The sequence below is a fragment of the Alosa pseudoharengus genome, unplaced genomic scaffold (assembly GCF_046254945.1).
Source record: "Alosa pseudoharengus isolate Yale_2024_CS ecotype anadromous, Long Island Sound unplaced genomic scaffold, YU_APseudo_1.1 YU_APseudo_1.1_scf_9, whole genome shotgun sequence".
In the NCBI taxonomy this organism is placed as follows: domain Eukaryota; kingdom Metazoa; phylum Chordata; class Actinopteri; order Clupeiformes; family Clupeidae; genus Alosa; species Alosa pseudoharengus.
The window spans coordinates 12,960,867-12,980,618 of NW_027468881.1; the positions used below are offsets into that span (position 1 = coordinate 12,960,867).

Below are 19,752 nucleotides of genomic sequence, written 5' to 3' on the forward strand. Positions count from 1 at the left end.
CCTTCCTCTCAATGTCCAGACATTGCTGTTGTGAAGATAAAATGTCTGTTTTATTAAAAGTGCCATTGAAGCACAACAGTGACACCTGTTGTTGGGACAGGTTATTTCTAATGCACTATAGCAGAAATGAAGCAAAGGAGGGGTGGAGGTGGTTGGTGTTGGCTGTAAAGAGATGCAAACATGTACCAGAATCCAACTTATGACATTTATTTTCAAAAGAGGCAATAATTACATTTTATCAAAAACATTTAGACAAATCAGTTCACACCAGGAAAAAAAACAATCAAAGAAAGGCACAAATTATTTTCTGAAATCAGAAAAACACTATAACATCTGACAATAAACACATACAACCATAAATAGGATACACTGGTGACCCCTTGAGAAAAATGGAATTGCAAATTAAACTGTAAAATCAGTTTTCACACAAAAATCAAACATTTCAAAGTATGGGTTTCATATATTACATGTAGTGCGTGTGTATTAGGTTTTATCACATTACTTATTAGTTACCATGTAAGGGTAACCATGACACAGTACATAACTCAAAAAGGGCCGACTGAAAGAAAGTGAGAGAGAGAGGAGTGAGGAGATTCACACAGGTATAATCACAAAAGGTGACATGAGGGAAACGCTGACAGTGAAACCCATAATCCTTTCTGAACAGCATAAGAAAACATGCCTTCTGGATACCTTCCCTACACTAGTAGCTGGCAATATGGCAAAATGTTTCCATTTGAAAAATCTGCCTTTCCAACAGAGTAAGAGTTTCAGGCCCTGGTAAACCTACCAAGCATGTTTACATCATTTCTCGGTGGTAGATGACATTCACTGAATTTCGGAAGGCACACTGGTTTCATGTCTACTGGTCTAGGATAAAGTGGCTCATTTGTATTCAACATGGAAAAAACTCAGGCAGTGCTGTATACGTCTGCATACATTTTCTATTGTCTGCAGTAGGCTTTGATCCATGAGAATATTTTGTATATCTTACAAGTCAACAACAGTGAGAGGGGCCATTTAATTCAGTGTTGCAATCCCTGTGTAAGGAACAAAGGTAAAGTTTATTTTGACGTGTTAACCAGGCAAAACAGGCCTCTTCCTTTCATTTGGCTGACTATAAAAAACAATATTCACATGGACCCCAAAACCCAACATATACACTCATCATCCCCCATAGTGAACAGACAGGTAACAATTAAACCATTTATCACCCTTAAATCAGTACCACTTCACATTCCCCAAATTATTTGTGTTGAAAATAACTGTTCTTCGCTAAATCATCTTACTGCATTACCCAGTTTCAGAAATTAAAGTCTCTATTTATGATATGGTGCATGAGCTCTTGCCTTTATCCTTTGGTTTGGGCTTGTTTTTGTCCTCTGGTTCTGTCTCAGCAGCAGGGGAAGCTGGGGTTGGTGTACCCTGGGCTTCCTGAGCAAGGGCAGTGTCTGTGGAAGTTGCAGCAGCTGAGGCTTCCATTGTGACCTCAGCCACTGGAGCTTCTGCCTCCTTTGTGACCTCAGCCACTGGAGCTTCTGCTTCCTTTGTGACCTCATCCACTGGAGCTTCTGCCTCCTTTGAGACCTCAGCCACTGGCGCTGCTGCCTCTTTTGCAACCTCAACCACGGGAGCCTCTGCCTCCTTGGCGACCTCAGCCACTGGAGCCTCTGCCTCCTTGGCGACCTCAGCCACTGGAGCTTCTGCCTCCTTTGTGACCTCAGCCACTGGAGCTTCTGCCTCCTTTGTGACCTCAGCCACTGGAGCTTCTGCCTCCTTTGTGACCTCATCCACTGGAGCTTCTGCTTCCTTTGTGACCTCATCCACTGGAGCTTCTGCCTCCTTTGCGACCTCAGCCACTGGCGCTGCTGCCTCTTTTGCAACCTCAACCACGGGAGCCTCTGCCTCCTTGGCGACCTCAGCCACTGGAGCCTCTGCCTCCTTGGTGACTGGAGCCTCTGCCTCCTTGGCGACCTCGGTGACTGGAGCCTCTGCCTCCTTGGCGACCTCAGCCACTGGAGCCTCTGCCTCCTTGGCGACTGGAGCCTCTGCCTCCTTGGTGACTGGAGCCTCTGCCTCCTTGGCGACCTCAGCCACTGGAGCCTCTGCCTCCATGGCGACCTCAGCCACTGGAGCTTCTGCTTCCTTTGTGACCTCATCCACTGGAGCTTCTGCCTCCTTTGCGACCTCAGCCACTGGCGCTGCTGCCTCTTTTGCAACCTCAACCACGGGAGCCTCTGCCTCCTTGGCGACCTCAGCCACTGGAGCCTCTGCCTCCTTGGTGACTGGAGCCTCTGCCTCCTTGGCGACCTCGGTGACTGGAGCCTCTGCCTCCTTGGCGACCTCAGCCACTGGAGCCTCTGCCTCCTTGGCGACTGGAGCCTCTGCCTCCTTGGTGACTGGAGCCTCTGCCTCCTTGGCGACCTCAGCCACTGGAGCCTCTGCCTCCATGGCGACCTCAGCCACTGGAGCTTCTGTTTCCTTGGCAACTTCAGCCACTGGAGTTTCTGCCTCCTTTGCGACCTCAGCCACGGGAGCTTCGGTCTCCTTGGCGACCTCAGCCACTGGAGCTTCTGCCTCCTTGGCAACCTCAGCCACTGGAGCTTCTGCCTCCTTGGCAACCTCAGCCACTGGAGCTTCTGCCTCCTTGGCGACCTCAGCCACTGGAGCTTCTGCCTCCTTGGCAACCTCAGCGACTGGAGCATCAGCAGGCTTGGCAACAGCAGCCACTGGAGCTTCTGCCTCCTTGGCGACCTCAACCACTGGAGCCTCTGCCTCCTTGGCGACCTCAGCCACTGGAGCCTCTGCCTCCTTGGCGACCTCAGCCACTGGAGCCTCTGCCTCCTTGGCGACCTCAGCCACTGGAGCCTCTGCCTCCTTGGCGACCTCAGCCACTGGAGCCTCTGCCTCCTTGGCGACCTCAGCCACTGGAGCCTCTGCCTCCTTGGCGACTGGAGCCTCTGCCTCCTTGGCGACTGGAGCCTCTGCCTCCTTGGCGACTGGAGCCTCTGCCTCCTTGGCAACCTCAGCCACTGGAGCCTCTGCCTCCATGGCGACCTCAGCCACTGGAGCTTCTGCCTCCTTAGCGACCTCAGCCACTGGAGCCTCTGCCTCCTTGGCGACCTCAGCCACTGGAGCTTCTGCCTCCGGAGCTTCTGCCTCCTTGACGACCTCAGCCACTAAAGCTTCTGCCTCCTTGGTGACTGGAGCCTCTGCCTCCTTGGCAACCTCAGCCACTGGAGCCTCTGCCTCCTTGGCGACCTCAGCCACTGGAGCCTCTGCCTCCTTGGCGACCTCAGCCACTGGAGCCTCTGCCTCCTTGGCGACCTCAGCCACTGGAGCTTCTGTTTCCTTGGCAACTGCAGCCACTGGAGTTTCTGCCTCCTTTGCGACCTCAGCCACGGGAGCTTCGGCCTCCTTGGCAACCTCAGCCACTGGCGCTTCTGCCTCCTTGGCAACCTCAGCCACTGGCGCTTCTGCCTCCTTGGCAACCTCAGCCACTGGAGCTTCTGCCTCCTTGGCAACCTCAGCCACTGGCGCTTCTGCCTCCTTGGCAACCTCAGCGACTGGAGCATCAGCAGGCTTGGCAACAGCAGCCTCTGTGGCAGCATCGATGACAGCTGGCTCCTCTTTACTTAAAGGAGCAGTCTCCACTTCCTTGACCTCTGCGGTGATGTCTACCTCCTGGACAATGGGAATGGCTGCAGCAGCCTCTTGCTCCTTGACAGTAGCAGCCTCGGCCTCCTGCACCAGTGGTTCAGCCACGGCACTTCCAACGGGCGCCTCCACCTCTTTGGCAGAAGGAGCAGCAGCAGCGGATGCTGCTTCTACGACTGGGGCTGCCTCAGCCGCCTTCACTTCAGCCATGACTGCCTCCATAACTGGGAGAATTTGCTGAATAACTGGAGCAGAGTCCTGGGCAGGTGGAAGGACCTCCTGATCCGCAGTGAATCCTATCTGACCGGGGATATCTGCCACAGCCTCTTTTGGCAAAATGACTCCCACCTTGCCAAGGCCCTCTGCGGCCCCTCCAGTATGCAGCCAGTCCATCTTCTGCATGTGTTGCTGGACTGCATCAGCGACCCGAGCATCAATCATGGCTTCTGTCAGGACCCCAGTCTCTGATGAGTATGCAGCCGCCTGGCAGGAAAAGCAAGGAGAATTCTCATTACTTCTCAAGTGCATGTGTCAGATAAGTCTTCCCGGTAAAAGCATTTTGAACTCCTAAATCTGACAGTCTAGTCAAAGACAGACACACACACAAACATCGTCTTACCTGCCAGGCCACACCAAGTTTCGATATTTCACGGCCTGACATACCATCTGTCAATTTAGCAATATCCGTACACTTCTGGCCATAGTCAAACTGCGCCAGTTTCATCCTCCTTAAGAATGAACAGATGAGAGAGATTTATCACTTAATTGACTTTTTGGTTTGACTTTGTATGGATGTGAACTTAAGTTTCAACTGACACACTTTATTTGATCATTTTGGCCATCAGCCTCAAGAATATAATTAAAGGCAAAAATGCAACCACTGTGACATATGGAAAAACAACAGTTCTAAATCCACAAGGTTTTAATATTAAATATCCTATCCTTTAATATCCTTTACCTTGGTATATAGATATTCCTGTGTCAAACTACAGTGGATAAATTCTTTGTTGATTAACTGCCTTTAACACAGAGTTAGCAGTTTGTGTAAACCGGCTCTCCCATGATACACCTAAAGCATGCCAATTTCCTAACATATCATTTTGAGAAATACCTGGAATGTTAATACAGTGTACTGTACTGTCTTAAATGTTGGTGTGCTGCTATGTCGGCTAAATCTAATCAGTAATCTAAATCAGTAAATCTAATCACTTACTGTCTGCCTGTGGAGGCTGGGCCCAGCACATATCTATCAAAGTAGAGCCGCACCAGCCTCTCCCTCTCTGATAGTCCAGGAAGGGCAAAGTTGACAATCTCATCAATACGGTCGTTTATGGCCCAGTCAAACTGTTCAGGCTGGTTACTGGCCAGCACCAACATAAATCTGAAGGAAGAGAGTGGATGAGTATGTTAACACTGAAACCTGGGGAGGATTATATGCTCCTTGAGGCTCTCTCCAAGGTCAAAGAAGGTCAGGACACCCACTTGTTGCTCTGCTCTCCGGTGCGGTAGAGGAATGCGTTGAGGGTAGCTCGTAGGTCCTCGCTTATCTTTTCCTGTAACACAAGCACACCAACATGAGCATGACCAGTGAAACTTCACGCATGTGTAAATAATGAGAGCAACACACGGCCCCTGTGCCCTTGATTGGCCACACTCTCAGCTGACTCACGGTCGATCGCTTGCGCAGGAAGGCGTCCGCTTCATCCACAAAGAGCAGGAGGCTGAAAAAGGGGGATGGGAGTAAAATAAAGAGTAATGCCTCACAGATTGTGTGCTGCTTTAACCACAGTTCACTAAGCACTGCATATGTATTTTTAACATTTGCACAAGATACAGAAAATTAAGTCCAAGTCCCATGCGCACATCCTCGAGGTTCAGTGGCATGTTATAAAAAGCATAGGACTTCCTACTGCCATTTTAGGTAAGATACCCGATCAATGAGTAAAATAAAGTGGTAGTTGTAGTCGCACACACACATGACAAGCGAAGACTTTCTAGTAGTAGTTTCTGCATAGTGTCACCATCATAAATCTTAAGGCCACATCACATTAAATGAAGCATTAAAACATCTACAGAGATTATTAATTAGTGTGTGGTGTTCTACTAAAGGGTCCCTCTGTGCCATCTGCTCTGGGGAGCTGTGAGTTAATGCACTTGGGCGGAGAGGGGGCTTACCCACGCTTGCTTGTGTTTGCCCAGTCAAAGACTTTATGCATAGCAGTGACACCCTCTCTGCCCATGGGTGCCACGTCTCCGCCAGTCATGATGGCGTAATCCATCCCAGAGTGCAGAGCCAGTTTCTGAGAGCCAACAGCAAAGAGAGCGCAATGAGTCATTCAATGAGTCACTCAAGCACATGATATGACACACTACACACAGCCACATCTTGGTTCATTTTTGCTCTTGTTTTTCTATTTGCTTGCTAGTGTTAGGTTTTCTAAAAAATACAAAAACATATATTTTTATACGGGCTATTTAACAACATTAAATACAGGTGAGTTTTACACAGAAATACCTTTGCAAAGAGGGTTTTGCCAGTGCCAGGAGGTCCATACATGAGAATGTTTCTGTAGAGACCGCGATTCTTGCGAGTGTTGTGTGTAGCAATGGCAATGTCACGAACACGCTCCTCCAGGCTAGGCTACAAAGCAAAAGGGGAGAGAGTAGGTCATAGGTATTAGAAATAACCTCTGCTTCTGGTCTTCCCTTGCTGGATTAAAAATAAAAGGTTTTATATCTGTATAAAATGTGGTGATGCTGCCATTTTCTGGCCTTGACTGAATACTCACACTCAGCACAACTCCCTCCAGGGCATCCTGGGCCTTGCTGAACATGCGCTTGGTTGTCTGTGAAGAGAGCAGAGGCTCAGGCTGTCAGCTGTGGCCTTTCGAGCATTTTTGTAAATAAAGTCAAATATGCGATTTACATGGCCCGGCCTGCTGAGAGGGAGGCTTCCACTGATGCACGCTGGCCCTGCTTAGGGGATTACCTTGACAGGATGCTTTATTGCCTCGCCGGCACTAATCCTGGAGGTCTCGCGGACCAGTGAGGGCTTTCCCAGGCGCGCCTCGATGTAGCGGGCACCCACCCCTGTGGCGTTGCGAGCGGAGTAAATGCCCACTGCCAGCAGAGACAATCCTGCCACCTACAGGACGATGAGGGAATGGGGTTTTTGGTGCCTCTGATGTGTTAAGTAGGAAACTTCAGTATGAAGTCAGAAATAACTTCAATGCATAATATGACTTAGCTCTTACAGTAACCGTGACTTTATCCCAGTCTGTCACAAACGCTTGAAAGCCTTCTCCAAACACAGCACCTGCAGTTCTAACGAAAATTAATAATAATCAATACAAATTTTAAAAAGGGGAAAATATTTTATTCAACAAAGAATTGGATGTAAGATTCAGGGATAGTACTCAGATAAGGACCACTTTGGAGAATAACAACTTGCTAAACATACAGTAGGGGAGATCAGAGGAAGTCATTCTGGTCAGTCACAAACTTCAGGCCGGGGATTGTGTCCTACTCACTTGATGGACTCCAGCACAGTCTGCCTGTGCTCGGCTGCCTTCAGGCGGATCTGCTCACGGATGATGTCGGCATTATCCCGCTCCACTTTGGCGCGAGCCTGGGCCTCCGCCTCCACGCGCATCATCTCATTCTTGTGTCGGAGTTCCATCTCATGCTCAACAGTGGCTGAGAGAGAGCGAGAGAGAGAGAGAGAGAGAGAGAGAGAGAGAGAGAGAGAGAGATATAAGGGAATTTAATTTGCTAGCCTGCTCAGTTCCAACAGATTCAGGGTGGACAATCATATATAGTTGAAGGGCACAGCAGACTGATTCCACCACGTTAATCAACTGCCCATGGCTTTCAAACAGCCATCTCAAGCTGCATTACAAAGTAGTCCTCTGCAAATAATGTAGCTGGGACTATCTGATTAATTAAGATTAGTTCAACAGTAAAATTGCATTGTTCGTAGGGTGTCCTCTACGTGGAATTTTGCTGTTGTGTTGACATGCTGAGCTTTCTATACCTCTTCGCATTGCTTCCTGTTTTTGGACTGACTCCTCCTGTTTGCGAAGAGTCTCATCATTGAGGAGTTGCTGTGATAAAAAAAGGAGAGAAAATCAAATGAGTGAAACAAATCACTGCATTTTTATAAGCAAAATGAATTTCTCCTTGTAGGTTTCAGTGAAAGAGATGCAGAAAGCCTGCAGCAACTTTAAAATAGGCTTGGACCACTAACTGTAAAATCTGCAGATACAACAGCTCATACGGTGACAAAAGATGATCATCACTAGGTTTGTCAACATGTCCCTCTGTGTTGGTCACTGGCTACCTCAGAAAACTGAAAATGCCGCTACAACACAGCTGGCGATCCAGTGGAAATATATGAGCCTTCTGTGCATAAACCGACCTGCATGTGAATTCTTTCCTAGAATTCCTCTAGGTACACTTTCACAACACCATCACACATAATAAGGATCCATTTCAAAACAATGTTCTTGGTGAAGTAAAGCAAATTTCACCTGTTGCCGTAGCTGGTCATCATATCTCTGTCTCGCCAACTTATCTTGATACTGTGCTCTCTGGAGGAAACAGAGACAATACGATGCAACAGTGACAAGAGTGACAACTTTAGAGGATGTTCATATTTTTAAAAGACAGACAAATCAGATTGCTCACAGCTTGGTTTTGCTTGGTCTCCTCCGCAAGGGTCTTCCTCCTCTCCTCTCCCTGGACACGGATTTGTTCGGCTTTCAGTTGCTCTACTGCTGCTTCATATTCCTGGAGTAAAAAAGCTCCTGTCAAAATGATAGTCTCCTTTCCGTTTCAACAGCATTCCCAACAGTGACAACAGTTATGGAGTGCTACAGGGCATTACATATGGAACATCATCCTGTTGGAAGACTAGGATGTCGGCAAAAAGTGAAAAATTAACAGAAAAGTGAAAAGTCAATGTCTGGATTGGCATTATCATAATGGACTTGGGACTAACAGTTACTAAAGATTAACTGTAAAGCAGGGGTCTCAAACTCCCGGCCCGCATCTGGCCCAATTCCGGCCCGCGACGTATGTCAAAATAATAATGTAATCCGGCCCTTGAGGGTATTTTTAATTGCGACAAACAACGATACTGATTAAACTAGACGATAGATCCAAGTACGGTGACAAATCTAATTTGTAGGCTACTCTCCTCCACTACAAATATATATATACAAATATATTTGCTAGACATCCAGAGCTTGATTCAAACTCAAAATCGCTGCACAAAGTTTTCAGGAAATACTTACACGCGAGAAACACGAAGACGTGCATTTGTAACGACGCGATGCAGGCCATAGTTTTGCACAAAATGAAGCAGAAATAGGCCTACACCAAATGTTGAAAAACGTTCAGGTGTGATGAAGTCTTAGGTAGTCTATGTTATTCACCTATTCTGATTCTGAAGGAGAATATCCTTTTGGAGATTCTGATTGATCGTCTATTGACAGTGATAGTGACGGTGCGTCTGTGAATGGAGGTGCGTCTTTGCGTGTAACTTATACGACGGTGTCCACTAAAGCATACCATGCTTATTTCGACCCTCTGCCCAACATAGCTCGGAGGTTGCAGTGGTAATCGTGATGATAGTGTCCGTAATGGACATGGTACAGACAGCAGGGCTAGTAGAAATAGGGCTCTGAAGAACTACAAAGTCACTCTCGATAGGAACTGATTTGACCAGGTTTATTGTAGGCTTTGTGGTTATAGGCCAGTAATAGTTTACTAGGCATAAAAAAAAAAAAGGTTTGGTTCCTGTTGGTTGTCAGTTGAGGCCATGGGTCGGTAGGGAATTTTTTTTTTTTTTTTTTTTTTTCCAGTGGCAGTAAGGGATAGGTAGAAAATCAATCCCTCCAGGATTTCGCGAGGTTTTTTGAGACTGTTGCGACCTAAAATGCCTGGATGGAAGTTGCGGTGATTTTAGCTGTTTCTTGTGGAGAAATTGCGGGAGGAAGTGAAAATTGCAAAAATAGTTTAAATTTAGGGCAATTAAGGTTAGTAAGACCAAAATCACACTGATAATCTTGATGCTTATTAAATAGGATAATCAAAGGTAAACAGTAAGGATTACAGAAAATCAAAGTAGGCCTACTTTATTTGTGAAAATGCTTTGACTGAGGTAATTCACAAAGCAGTATAGTAGAACTGTCCAAAAAAGACAGTCACCTAAAGAGATGGTATCATGTCATATGTTTCAATACATTCATATATTTTGTAATTCATATTAAGTTCATATCTTTTTAATAATTCATAGTCTGTGGCCTGCATAATTACTAATATCCAAGTAAGTATCTAGTAATTTCATATTGATTTAAACTATTTGACTACACTTCTGTTTAATGTCATTACATTGGTGGTGTACGTCTAATTGACTGCCTGCCCCTTTAAGGACGTGCGAGTAGCCTAATTACATTTCTGAGTGGATTGGAAGGCTTGCATCTCACTGTGTTCGGCTACGAGTGTAAATCACTTTTGCATAGTGCATTTGTGGATGCAATTGGGAATGTCTTCCATGTCATTAGTTAAAATAAATGTTAAAAAAAACAACTCGAATGAAATTATTCTTGGATCATAGAAGAGGTAAATGTCTTGCAATTTTATTAATTTCTATGATTTTGGTAGCACTACTCAAACTAAGCCCACAAGCTAGCAAACATAAACTTGACATAAACATGACATAAGCTAAAAGGACATATCCAGGTAAACGTTTGCCAATGGGTTGCATAGCCTACTCAAATGTCAGTAAACCAAGTAGGCCTTAATTAACTTACTTTCATAGCCTAGGTAGGTTAGCAACACCAGGTTGAGAGATGCAAGTAAGCAGATGAACGAACACTTAGGGCAGTCTTTGGCGTCATATGCAGAAGGTGCAGAAGTAAGTGTGCCATCTGGCTCAATATTCTGCGCGAGGGACTGTTGCGGTAGGTGACATTTCACAGTGAAACTACGATGATTGGTCAAATTTGCGAAAAAGTTGCGGTGTTTGGACAAAATTGCGAGTGCCTTGGTAAGTGACGAAAACAATCGTCTTCGTGAACAGCTGTGCATAGGCTACTTTGTAACAGAGAGAATACGCCCATCCCTATACATAACGCAAGGGGTAATTAATGTAATTATAGTTCGCCTTTTATTTGTGGATTTATTTAATGTAGCCTAGACTATTTAGTGTTATTTCTTCCCCAAGCTCATAAAATAAATTTGGGTCGCACATAAATTGACAGGGTCGGTCGGAAACCGGAACCCAAGAATTTTTTTTTTTATGCCCTATTGTTGGTATAGGCCTACATCTTAGGTGTTTTCCTGTTAATTTGTTATGTGGGTAATATGACAAAAAAGAAAGTAAACCTGCTCAAATATGTTCATCCAGTATTTACTGAAAGGTGCATAATTTGAGGTGCTTGCCATCCAGTGGCAAATTAGATGGGTAAATGTACCCCCTTCATAAACTTGTGTTTATACTCAAAGATTTTTACATTTACAGTAGGACTTTATCTCTGACCACTTTCAAGCCATGGCCTTTTGAAATTTTGATATAAAAACTCAATGGTGTTGCTTTCTTAACCCTGATGCCTATTGTCAGGTTTAAAAAAGTTATGAGAGGAAAATATTTTTATTTGGTGTGAAACACACACACACACACCTACCTGTTTTTATGGTTTTTTGTTTGTTTTTATAATTTGTATTAATATTTATTTTATCATTATTTTATTTATAAGCTACAAGGTTGCTAGCACAGGTGTCTAAAAATAGATACAAATACTTGCACTTTCTGTTTGTAGTTTTGTGTTTGAAAATACAGTATTTGAAAAAAAACATTGCATTTTAGGAAATAGCCGTTCTTTTTTGTATTATTCTTTAAAACTGATGTGGCCCTCCAATCAGATGACATTGGCAGAAGTGGCCCCCAGCTCATTTGAGTTTGAGACCCCTGCTGTAAAGTATATCTTTCAAGTGAGCAAATTTGGGGAAAGGGGAGAACAAAACTACTTTTCTAATTTCTAATCTTGCTATTTTCTCATTTCTAATCTTGCTATTTTCTAATCTAATGGCATGCCCACCTTCAACTTAGTTTGATGATCCAACTGGACTGTTTGTTCTTGCATGCGTGCCAATGCCAGTGCATCTTTAGCGTGACCTTAGGAATGTTGAACAAAGAGAGATTAATAAACACATTTTTATTACATTATTCATTTACATTATTGTCAGCGCTGAGACTGGGTATATGATATATTAAAATTCAAAGACAGATTAAAGAGCTATATTGTGAAGGAAAGTGTGTACAATCTACTATGCTAGAAAGCATAGCGTGCAGACCACACGTGGGCTATATATGACCCTGACGACTTGTGACACATGCATGTTCCTGCCCATGCAAAGACATAGCCTAGGCTATAGGGTACACACTAGCGGGTGGAATGTGTCTGTTTGAACAAGAGAAGCGACCTACTCCATTCAGCATGTGCAGAACAGTTTGTTCTCTCGAGTCAACCAGACACGCCCACTTGAACCCCTCTGCATCTTATGCTGTCAACCAATCCGTGCGATACCGGTTACTTTACATTAAACTTATCTATGTTTTGCTACAATGCATAGGTTATCTTTTGTAGACCTAAACTTTTTTTTGTCACATATAGTCAAGGGAACACGCTACTAAGCTTGAAAACATAAACTGGCTACCAGCAAACAAATCAACTCCATTCACATTCAGTCCAAAGTATTCCTATCTTGGAATGTATGTTAGTTGTGAAAGTCGGACTTCTTACGGGATTTATCGAGGTCTCTTGCAGCTTTAGCAGCCCTCTCCAATCCAGTAGGGTCGAAGTTACTCCACTTGTCCTTGGGTTTGTCGCCTCCACCGCTGCCCCCCGACCCCCCCTCAGGTGCAGATGGTGTCTCTTCTTCTGGCTGAGGTGTTTTGGAGCCTCTGCCCCATCCAAAGAGCCAAGACATGGTTGCACCTTCGAGTCTTTTGTTGCCGGGGGTTTGGGTCTGTGCAGCCTACAGCCCAACCAAGCGTGCACTGTTGTTTGCACGCGTGCTCCACTATTGGATTCGACGCAAGCGCAAAAAGAGGTAGGTGGGCACATTCTCTGGCGCATGTCATGGGAAGAAGGCTGGTTCGCGAACGTCAGGGCTGCACAGAGCGCAAACTACACTGTTTGTGTAAGTGACCTATAGAGCAGGGGTCCCCATAGTACAGAAACTCATAATAAGGTCATGGTGGTGCCCCTGTGTCTTGTCTGGATTGATGCCATTTTGCAATGTTATACATTATGACATCTATCTCTGTTTTCCATTACCATATGTTTTGACTGCATGCAGTTTTATGGCACGGTGATGAACAGACTCAGACTCAGACTTCAACTGCAAAAAGATGACTGTGACAAGGCAATGAAATCATGGAATGTTGGTTAGTTAGTCAACAGAATTTGCTGTCAGTTCTGTTTGTCAGTGTGAGACTGCATGTTGACCTATGCCCTCTGACCATGGCCTAAAAGTAGAATCTCTATTGGTTAACACCCACAGTTCGTTATCCAGTAGGCCTACATATAGGCCTACAATATAAGGAGCAGGGGCGTAGATTTGCGTGGGGGCCGAAGGACGTGTCCACACCAATGTCAAATTACGACTGAAATGTCCCCACCAATATTCAGTTTGAAATGGGGGAAAAAGCGCTCACATGCGCTACACAAAGAGTTAAATCATTTCTCACTTCAGTGCGGATCATCTCGTACAGATCTTGTAATGTGCAGTAGCCTATAAGGGTAAATCGCGCTGATTTGAAGTTACCTATAATAACTACGGGTGAGCCGCAGCATGCAGCGCTTCAGCTTTACTTTACTACAAGCATGAAGTGCGTCCAAATTCACCTATTCTTCTCTGTTGAACTTCTCGAGAAGTAGGCTACTCATCACACATGTGTCACATGAAAGAGCCTTTTCTCAGCTTTTAAACGGTGCTAGCTAGCCACTGTTTGCTGATAAACAGTTCGTGAGAAAGATAACTTCAAGAGATTTAATAATTCTTCTCTGCGCCCATCTCCACATCCATTCGTCTCGGTGGAATATCGTAGGCCTACACACTCTTGACGCAACACATGACAAACCATATATTAGAATAAACAGCAGACCTTACCGAACACAAAGGTGTAATGCATTCCCGTGTATAGTTAGCTGTTCCAGAGTAATCCGGTTTTGAAATAAATTATAGCAAATTCAACATGCTCTTTCGGCTGCATTTCTTAAAACTGAGCTGTGCTTACATCGCCTTGATATCTGTAAATATTAGAATCAGAGAATATACAGGCAGCTCACGGTTAAGCGCTTGTCAATGTAGCCTTAATGATTTCTTTTCACAAAATGCTAGCATGCATGTATTTAAGTTTCTTAAAACTGAGCTGTGCTTAAATAGGCATGATTTCATAACAGACCAAATAGAAAATAAATGTTAAATATAGCCTACATATCTGTAGCCTACATTAAAATCAGATTATGTAGGCTACACAGTGTAGTTAGATAAAGTTGGACAGTAGCACATTTTAACATTTTAATCATTTTATATATCTATAGTGGCTGGTGAAAGAGTTGAGTGTTGGGGGGGGGGGGTAGTGGGTAGTGTCCCCACCAAAGCTCAGACTAAACCTACGCCCTTGATAAGGAGATTGTCCAAAGACTAAGTCATTTACATTTTTTCAAAGATGCACTTCACCTATGGCAAGCGATTTTAACATTTTCCCGCTAGACTGGATATGTATTGCAGATATCTGTAATTCAGTTTTGCCTAGTCAAAACGAACATTTTAGATATCCGCAACTGAATTCTTCCTATCCATAATCGTCATTTCAGATATCCACAAAGACATTCTTCCTAGGACAAATGACGCCACATTTGCCATTCATTTCTATGGGGTTTATCATTACGGATATCTACAATTCAGTTGCAGATATCCACTATGTGAATTACGGATATCTGCAATTGAATTGTAGATATCTGTAATTCCAGTTAGAGATATCTACAATTTGATTCTGACAAGTCATAACTCCAGTTGAAGATATCTTTAATTCACTTCAATTCAAGGTATCTACATGTTCCTTTTCAGATATCTTGAATTAAGTTTTGACTAGGCGAAATGACATTGTAGATATCTGTAAATGGAATTTTGACTAGTCAAAATGACGTTGTAGATATCTCAAACTGGAGTTAGGGATAGTCATAATTTGATTGTAGATATCTATTATCAAGTTATCGATATCTTGAATGATTTTTGATTAGAGATATCTGAAATTGGAGATATCTATAACTTTCATTCTGCCTAGTCAAAATGTAATTATAGATATCTTGAATTAGAGTTTTGACTATGCGAAATTACGTTAGAGATATCTGTTTTGCTATGCAAATTAGGCCCGCATCCCACTTTAGGCGGGAGAAGAGCGTGTTGTTGTTCAAATCATCAAATCACATAGCACCTGTTAACTGTTAACTTTGTAATTAGCACCATGTCAGAGCAGCCAGAGGGCGAAGGAGTTTTTAATCGTCTTTTTAATGCTGCAGCCTATGTAAGACAGGAGCTGGCAGCAAGAATTGATGATTCAATGTTGCTTTGATTTTTTCGATTACAGCCAACACCATTATGAATGGAATTTCCTGTAGCTGGTGCTGGTGCATTTAGTAGCCTAGCCTAGGCCTACTAATTTATGTAGGCTACGACATTACAGCCTGCTTATTCTTCTTCCATTCATAGAAATAAGGAAATAAGCCCACTTTTTCTTCGATTATGTTGGGGAGGGGAAATTAGCTGCATGTCTAAGTAGATGGGCTCTAGCCTAGAAATCTAGACGGGCTCTGCTACGGAACTAAAGAGCAACGTCTTGCACAATAATTTGCACTAGTCATAATGACGTTTGAGATATCTTCACCTTTCATTCTGCCTAGTCAAAACTGAATTAAAGATATCTGCAATTGCCATTTAAGATGTGTGACGAGTTGAATGTTGTTTTCAATGACGTGAGGACAGATATCTGTAATTCAGTTTTGCCTAGTCAAAACTAAATTACAGATATCTCTATCTGACGTTTCGACTAGTCACAATTACGTTACAGATATCTTGAATGACAATTCCAACTATCCAAAATGTAATTGCGACTAGTCAGAAAGACGTTGTTGATATCTACAATGTTAATTCCAGATAGTCAAACTTAGCGGGTAAATGATAAAATCGCTTGCCATACTTCACCATTCTGTACGTCAATGACGCTCATCTGTGATGCAACTAGTTTGATAATTTCTCTGACGTAAAGAGTGAAGTCCCAGGCCTCCAGTAGGGAATTGCTATGGAGTGGTGTCTGTTTGCCGATCGCTGATTGGTGAATTTGTGTGACGTATTTGAACTATAAAGGAGAGGTGGTGGGCTTCATTACAGTTACACATCCCAACCAGAGTGATATTCTTGTGGACCCAGCCAACGGAAGTGTACAGTAACGTTGTATTGTAACAATTTGAAGATGTCGGTTGCATGTACTCAACTTGGTCGGAGCGCCTTGGCAATACGCGGCTGTGGGGGGATGATGGTATGTAGGCTACTGACAAATAAACTAGACGGATAGTTGGGCTTTTCTTCAGACTAATGTACGACTTATTGGCTATCTGTAATGTGGAATCATCAATGCCAAGTGTCTGGACATTTAGCAGCTAACGTTAGAATGAAGAATTGTTTGTGATACCTAGGTGTAGGCCTATACGGTTTTTAATTGAAAACAAGTCGAACAAGAAGCAGCATTGGCCACTACAGTACTGTGGCTATTTTTGTACACAAGTATTGGATTGTAACACTCTGATTAAGACTTTAGGATTACAAGAATGAACAAAGGGAATATGTCTATATAGCCCCCATATTGATAGATTCGATTAGTTAATTGTAGAAGGACAAAGCTGGAAAGTTTTGTCATGGTAGCACTCCGCATGGGTTGCGCAACAACAGCACCTGCCACACATCTGTTATCTTATTAGTTCTCTAAATGCCAAATGCTGCTGCTAGTCTTAGATAGACGTAGGAGAACAAATTATTTGTCTTCAAATACTCCAGACTGTTTATTGTATTGTGTACGAAACGACCACCCTGGTAAGGTGAGTTGAGTAAGAAAGGCGAAGTGATGTAACTCAGATATGTAACTTGTCGTGTAGGTTTGTCGCCAGTAGAGGGAGCTCAATTCACACAGTTAATGTGTCTACTACTTGTCCTCAAGAAGTCATTGCACTCTTTAATTCCATACACACTCTTACATAGGCCTAAAAAGAAAACTATAGCCTTCATGTTGTGTTCCTTTTGTCTTGAAATAAAGATTAAAGTTGAAGAATATCAATATCTCTCATCTGTCAGATGGTGCGTTATGCACAAACAGCTGCGGCCCCAGCCCCACAACCGAGGATAAAGAAGTTTCAAATCTACAGGTGGGACCCTGACACACCAGGGGACAAACCACGGATGCAGACATATGAAATTGACCTTAATGCGTAAGTGAGGTTTTCAACTTCTTGACTGCAATTGCAATTGCAATGTGCTGCCTGTAATATATTTCATGCCATCATTTTAGCCATTGCTGTTCCCCAACTCTACTCACTAAAATATCGTTAATAGATGTGGCCCAATGGTATTGGATGCTCTAATCAAAATCAAGAATGATATGGACCCCACTATAACTTTCAGACGCTCCTGCAGAGAAGGTGAGGGATAGGTTGATGCCACACAATAAGACAACTGTGCAGTAAACTCTAAATTCTGTTAATTTCTGTCATTTTGATGTTAATTGTTTTCTTGTGGATATTAACACAGGTATCTGTGGCTCCTGCGCGATGAACATCAATGGAGGCAACACATTAGCATGCCTTAACAAGATAGACACAAACACCAGCAAAGTGACCAAGATTTATCCTCTTCCACATATGTATGTCGTCAAAGACCTAGTGCCTGTGAGTATAATTGATGTAAATTTTTTAGAAATGTATCGTGACACTTATGACACTAAGTTGGTCATAAGTTATTTGTTTGTTCTGGCATTTGCCCAACATTTACTGGTCTATATCATTTTTCAGGACATGAGCAACTTTTATGCCCAGTACAAATCCATTGAGCCTTATCTTAAGAAAAAGGATGAAACCCAAGAGGGAAAGCAGTACCATCAAACTATTGAGGACCGTCAGAAACTGGTAAATATGACATAAGGGTCAACCAACCCACAGTAATGGCTATTATACTGATGCACCATAAGAAGTCTCTTGAATGTCTCTTGGACTGATCTCTTGAACTGATGTCCACTGTCCTGCTATTTAGTAAATGTTGCACAAGGGAAAATATGAATGCTCCATGTATTAATTTGATATTGTCCACATCCTGTTTGTTTGTACAGGATGGCTTGTATGAGTGCATCCTCTGTGCCTGCTGCAGCACGAGCTGCCCAAGCTACTGGTGGAATGGGGATAAATATCTTGGACCAGCGGTGCTCATGCAGGTATCTATGCTTAAAGATCCTAAACCTTTTACCATTGTTTCTTTTTTCTTCCAGAAAACAAATATGCTACCAGGAACCAGCTATTTTCAATCTGGCCTGATCTGTGTTTGCTGAGATGCTGAGATTAGAATGGCACAGAAGTCACTCATTAGAAGAAAACCGATCATGGTTACTAGCTACATTTTGCATGCTCTTTTATGGTAGAATAGTCAGGGTGTCATTTAACCGATGTTTTCCTCCTGTTCTAGGCCTATCGCTGGATGATCGACTCCCGTGATGACTTCACAGAAGAGCGGCTTTCTAAGCTGCAGGACCCATTCTCCCTGTATCGCTGCCACACAATCATGAACTGCACAAAGACATGCCCTAAGGTAACACCACAGACTACCTCTCAACTGTTCAGTGGTAAAGTAACAGAGGTGGAAAAAAACTCATGTTTTTATAGTCTTGCACAGAATATGACACCTTCAGTCATGTTACAAGACTGTAATTAGCCATGTCTTGATACTTTTCTATGTGGATTGATTCTTCGGATTGGGTGTTGATCAATTAATTTTTTTGTCCTGCCTTTTACTCCACTCACAGGGACTCAACCCAGGGAAGGCTATTGCAGAAATCAAGAAAATGATGGCGACATACAAGGAGAAAGGGTTGTCTGCCTCTTAATTTGCTGAATAATATCTCTGGAATTCAATGGAAAATAGTGTTTTAATGAACAAAAAATAACGTATTGTATGAAAATACAAGCAAAATGACAGTGATTATCGGAACTCACAATTGGCACAATTTTCTTTTAAGAATGCCAGCTTTTGTCAAAATAGTACAGGGGCGGAGTGGGACACAAAATATTACCAGGAGATCTCAGATTCCAGCGGCCCCTCTGGAGGTGTTGATGGGAGTATAACCTAACTTGGCCTGATTCCTATTTAAGGGGGGAAATCCGGGGCTATTTAAAACATGTCACAGTCACTCATCTAACATCTTCAGTAGTTTCTGTACCCATCTCATAGGCGTCTCATTACCTGCATGTCTGGTGATCATACCTGTTACCACGTTATTACCAGGGCTGTGGGGAGGGGCAGCAGGGAGGCAGTGTGAGTGGCTGTGATCGCACAATCCAGGCTGCTGGAAGGCGTAGCAAAGAACTTATACAAACAGTGTTATAATACCCTTTCTAAGATCACAACAGTCAGCCCGGCCTCAAAACATGGTTGACTGGAAATTCTCCTGATTCTTCCAATTACTATTCCGCTACTGATGTAGTAGTTATAGTGAATTAAAAGTACCAGGAATTATTCACAGGAAAATGGAGTTTGTATGTGGGTGGGTTAAGATTCAAATGGTGTGTATGTAAGTCAGACAGAATATGCCAGGAGGAAGAGGAAGCTATAAGGGGATAGATTTGAAAAATGGACATGAGCCCATATGCCACAGAGAGGCCCTCATTTGGGAAATGTATATTCTTTATTGCAATGAATGCATTGCTCAGTGCATCAATGTAATAGGTTGGTGCTTGTTTATCCAGTGGATACTGTGTATATTACTTT

At 43.5% G+C, this 19,752-nt stretch overlaps 2 protein-coding genes across 3 annotated transcripts; one reads left to right on the forward strand and one right to left on the reverse strand.

The window, feature by feature from the left end:
• Positions 1–191: 191 nt before the first annotated feature.
• LOC143114700 (uncharacterized) lies at positions 192–12,767 on the reverse strand. 2 transcript variants are annotated; one of them, XM_076276434.1, is made up of 17 exons: positions 12,465–12,767; positions 11,760–11,836; positions 8,344–8,445; positions 8,187–8,246; positions 7,691–7,760; positions 7,188–7,353; positions 6,912–6,981; positions 6,647–6,802; positions 6,447–6,503; positions 6,173–6,298; positions 5,833–5,957; positions 5,327–5,378; positions 5,140–5,210; positions 4,871–5,038; positions 4,277–4,385; positions 1,350–4,140; positions 192–1,040 (listed from the first exon to the last, which is right to left on the reverse strand). In XM_076276434.1, the coding sequence occupies exons 1-17, from the start codon at positions 12,649–12,651 to the stop codon at positions 1,021–1,023; spliced, it is 4,407 nt and encodes a 1,468-aa protein (XP_076132549.1). In that variant the 5' UTR covers positions 12,652–12,767; the 3' UTR covers positions 192–1,020. The 2 variants fall into 2 exon arrangements, with proteins under 2 accessions (XP_076132549.1, XP_076132548.1); XM_076276433.1 differs by having other exon boundaries at positions 192–4,140.
• A 3,434-nt stretch (positions 12,768–16,201) lies between these two features.
• LOC143114648 (succinate dehydrogenase [ubiquinone] iron-sulfur subunit, mitochondrial-like) lies at positions 16,202–19,046 on the forward strand. Its single transcript, XM_076276354.1, has 8 exons — positions 16,202–16,267; positions 17,077–17,210; positions 17,335–17,420; positions 17,530–17,666; positions 17,790–17,903; positions 18,104–18,205; positions 18,454–18,576; positions 18,791–19,046. The coding sequence occupies exons 1-8, from the start codon at positions 16,202–16,204 to the stop codon at positions 18,869–18,871; spliced, it is 843 nt and encodes a 280-aa protein (XP_076132469.1). The 3' UTR covers positions 18,872–19,046.
• The last annotated feature ends 706 nt before the right edge of the window (positions 19,047–19,752 follow it).

Coding starts and splice junctions, on each gene's coding strand:
- LOC143114700 (XM_076276433.1), bottom strand. CDS start 12,651: ATGTCTTGGCTCTTTGGATGGGGCAGAGGCTCCAAAACACCTCAGCCA. Junction 11,837..12,464: donor AAGAGACCTCGATAAATCCC/GTAAGAAGTCCG, acceptor AACATTCCTAAG/GTCACGCTAAAGATGCACTG. Junction 5,379..5,832: donor GCAAACACAAGCAAGCGTGG/GTAAGCCCCCTC, acceptor CCCCTTTTTCAG/CCTCCTGCTCTTTGTGGATG.
- LOC143114648 (XM_076276354.1), top strand. CDS start 16,202: ATGTCGGTTGCATGTACTCAACTTGGTCGGAGCGCCTTGGCAATACGC. Junction 18,206..18,453: donor GACCAGCGGTGCTCATGCAG/GTATCTATGCTT, acceptor CTCCTGTTCTAG/GCCTATCGCTGGATGATCGA. Junction 18,577..18,790: donor GCACAAAGACATGCCCTAAG/GTAACACCACAG, acceptor CTCCACTCACAG/GGACTCAACCCAGGGAAGGC.